The sequence below is a fragment of the Orycteropus afer genome, unplaced genomic scaffold, assembly GCF_000298275.1.
Source record: "Orycteropus afer afer isolate SDZICR_OR568_19922 unplaced genomic scaffold, OryAfe1.0 scaffold00084, whole genome shotgun sequence".
Lineage (NCBI taxonomy): Eukaryota > Metazoa > Chordata > Mammalia > Tubulidentata > Orycteropodidae > Orycteropus > Orycteropus afer.
The window spans coordinates 4,846,698-4,850,072 of record NW_006921671.1 but is presented as its reverse complement, the minus strand read 5'-3'; the positions used below and the strand labels follow the sequence as shown (position 1 = coordinate 4,850,072).

Genomic DNA, 3,375 nt, shown 5'->3' with positions numbered 1-3,375 from the left:
AAGTGTTCAGTTGGAACATTTTTGTTACATATGAACCACATGAAAAAGAAGATGACATCAGGATTGGTGGAAGACTCATTAATAACCTGTGATATGCAGGTAACACAGTGTTGCTTGCTGAAATCAGAGGACTTGAATCACTTACTGATGAAGATCAAAGACTACAGCCTTCAATATGAATTACACCTCAACATAAAGAAAACAAAAATCCTCACAACTGGACTAATAAGCAACATCATGATAAACAGAGAAAATATTGAAGTTGTCAGTAATTTCATTTTACTTGGATCCATAATCAGTGCCATGGAGGCAGCAGTCAATGGCAAGATTTACTCTGGCAAATCTGCTGCAAAAGGCCTCTTTAAAGTGTTAAAGAGCAAAGATGTCACTTTGAAGACTAAGGTGTATCTGATCCAAGCCATAGTATTTTCAGTAGCCTCATATACATGCAAAAGCTGGGTAATGAATAACGAAGAGTGAGGAAGAATTGATTCCTTTGAATTATGGTGTTGGTGAGGAATATTGAATATACCCTAGACTACTAGAAGTACAAACAAATCTGTCTTGAAAGAAGTACAGCCAGAATGCTCCTTAGATGGGAGAATGGTGAGACTTTGTCTTACGTGCTCTGGACATGTTACCAGGAAGAGCGATCCCTGTAGAGAGACATCATGCCTGGTAAAGTAGAGAATCAGTGAAAAAGAGGATGACTATCAGCAAGATGTAGTGACACAGTGGCTCCACCAATGGGCTCAAGCACAGCAACATTTGTGAGGATGGCGTCGGACAAGGCAGTTCTTCACTCTTTGTACATAGGGTCACTATGAGTTGGGACCAACTCAGCAGCACTTAACATAACAACAACAACATATATTTAACTCAATTTAAAAAATCTATTTACTTAATCTGATTCATAATAATGTGATACTTAAATATTTACAGTTTGTATCTAATACATTTTGCATAAAAATGATGGCTCCACAGTGGGCATACTTTAAAGTCTCTTGCCCTTATGGTTTTCTTAAATTCTCAATATACTTATTTAAATGAAAGTGTGTCTGTGCCCTTTTAGAAGTACGTTTGTGCAAAGAATATAGTGCTAATGTCATATTTTCAAAGTTTCTAGAGATAGAGGTTAAAATATGAATGTTGTAATATATTATTTCTTAGGTTTATTTACAAATCTGAGGTGAACATGTTGCTATAATTGTATTTGATGATAATCTAATAAATACTACTTTTTAAAAAATATATTTTTCTTTTTTTCATGAAAAATAGGTAATCTGGTATTCCATGTGAAAAATGGGGTAAGAAGCATCAAGTATAAACCAGTAGACTATCAACAATTACATGCATTAACTGAAGCCAAAAAATTAGCTTCTGCTTCTATACAACTAAAGGTAAGAGATTGTGTTTTTTCTACTTGAAAAATGGAATTGTTGGGAAGTGTAATAATATTTACACTGCAAATGTAAAAATAAATGACATTGTAAATAGTTATTAGACTCTTCCAATGATTAATAGTAGCGAACAGCAGCTAACATTTATTGAAGGCCCTGTGCTATATACTTTACATGCTTTTTTCATTCAATATTCGTAACAACCCTATGAAGTCTAACTTCAACTTTATATTTGGAAATATAGACATTTCATTGGCTTTCAACAGTTTCAAACTCAATCTGAAAAATAAAAGTTATTAGTGAGTGCCAGCCTTGGATTATCTACCTGATCTAAGGCTCTTTCACGAACAATGTACAAATACGGGTTCAGAAGCCTTCCTTTTCCAGAATATCTTTTTTTTTTTTTTGGCCTAAATATGCCTGAGCCAAGAGAATGTGAACCTGGACTACATGTGGAAGGGGTTTTTGTGAAGTAATTGTGCACCGAATTTTTGGGTCATACATGGTTTAGGAGCCCTGTTGGCACAGTGTTTAAGCACTCAGCTGCTAGCCAAAAGGCTGGAAGTTTGAACCACCAACAGCTCCACAGAAGAAAAATTGACAGTCTGTTCCTGTAAAGATTTACCATCTTGAAAACCCTATGGGGCTGTTCTGCTCTGTCGCTAAGAATCGGAATTGACTCTATGGCAACAGGTTTGGTTTGGTTTTATGGTTCAGGATTATTCACTCAGCGTGTTTCCCTCTTATGCAGATAATAGAGTTCGTTATAAACAGCATTTTCACTGCTTGTTTGTATTAAAAAACTGGTTTGATGAAGCAACATATGAACTAATTTGTAGTTTTAATTTCTATTTAAAAATTTCAAGTTACATTAGTTTTGTGTAGCTTTTTATTTTTAATATCTTTAGAGGAATTTTTTTAAGGAAACATAATTCCAAAACGAGCTCTGGTGGTGCACTCCGCTGCTAACCAAAAGGTTGGTGGTTTGAACCCACCAGCTGCTTCCATGGGAGAAAGATAAGGCAGTCTGCTGTGAAGATTTACAGCCTTGGAAACCTTGTAGGGCAGTTCTACTCTGTCCCATATGGTTACTGTGAATTGGAATTGACTCGATGACAGTGAGTGGGTTATGATTTCAAAGCACATTTGCTACCTTATTCTGGATAAATTACCTTATATATATGAGATATATTTCCTGAAACTAAAGAAATTACTTAAAAACTAGCATATAACTTCTTTGGTTCAGATATTACTTTAAGATAATTTAATGTAATGAGGACATTCAAAGAAATTTTATGGGAAAAATCATATATTTTTATGATTATATCACTCTCTTCCTAGTAAAACTGTTTTGATATGTCTGACTTATTCTGATCTATTGTGTATATACACATATGTAAACATATTTATATGAATAAACATACCAATATTATTTTATTCCATGTATAAAATCCTGTACATTTCTCCCCCTAATAATTTATCACATAATCTTTAAATTAAACATCTGTGATATTTAATTAATTCAGTCAAAATATATGTGATGTGCCTATTATGTACCCCAAAGATACAGTGGTATCCAAAATATAGTACCTCCCCTCATGGGATGTACCACTACTATATTTTGGGAGGAGTAGGTGTTTATAAAATAAGCCCACATATAAAATTACATTATATATGAGCTTCAGTAAGGACCATGCTTTCTGATAGTGTATGATAAGAAGGCTTTATTCTGATTGGGAAGTTAGGAAAAGATTTTCTAAGGAAGCAACATTGAAATTGGGATCTCAAGACTAATAATAAGAATTAACTCAGCAAAAAGAGAAGTGATGAGTACTCCAAATGGAAGAAGATGAATACATTATCACACACTAATGTTTGGATTGTTGTTGTTGTTATGTGCCATCGAGTCAGCCCCGACTCATAGCGACCCCTCCTTGGGTTTCTGAGGCAGTATCACTACGGAAGTAGGATTGCC

At 34.5% G+C, this 3,375-nt stretch overlaps 1 protein-coding gene across 1 annotated transcript in view; it reads left to right on the top strand.

Annotated features, from left to right (window-relative positions):
- The first annotated feature begins 671 nt into the window (after positions 1–671).
- Positions 672–3,375, top strand: part of CCDC148 (coiled-coil domain containing 148) — a 289,908-nt gene continuing 287,204 nt past the window's right edge. The window contains exons 1-2 of the mRNA XM_007941850.1: positions 672–678; positions 1,279–1,400. Of these exons, the coding sequence (XP_007940041.1) occupies positions 672–678; positions 1,279–1,400 (129 nt within the window). The remainder of the gene's footprint in view (positions 679–1,278; positions 1,401–3,375) is intronic.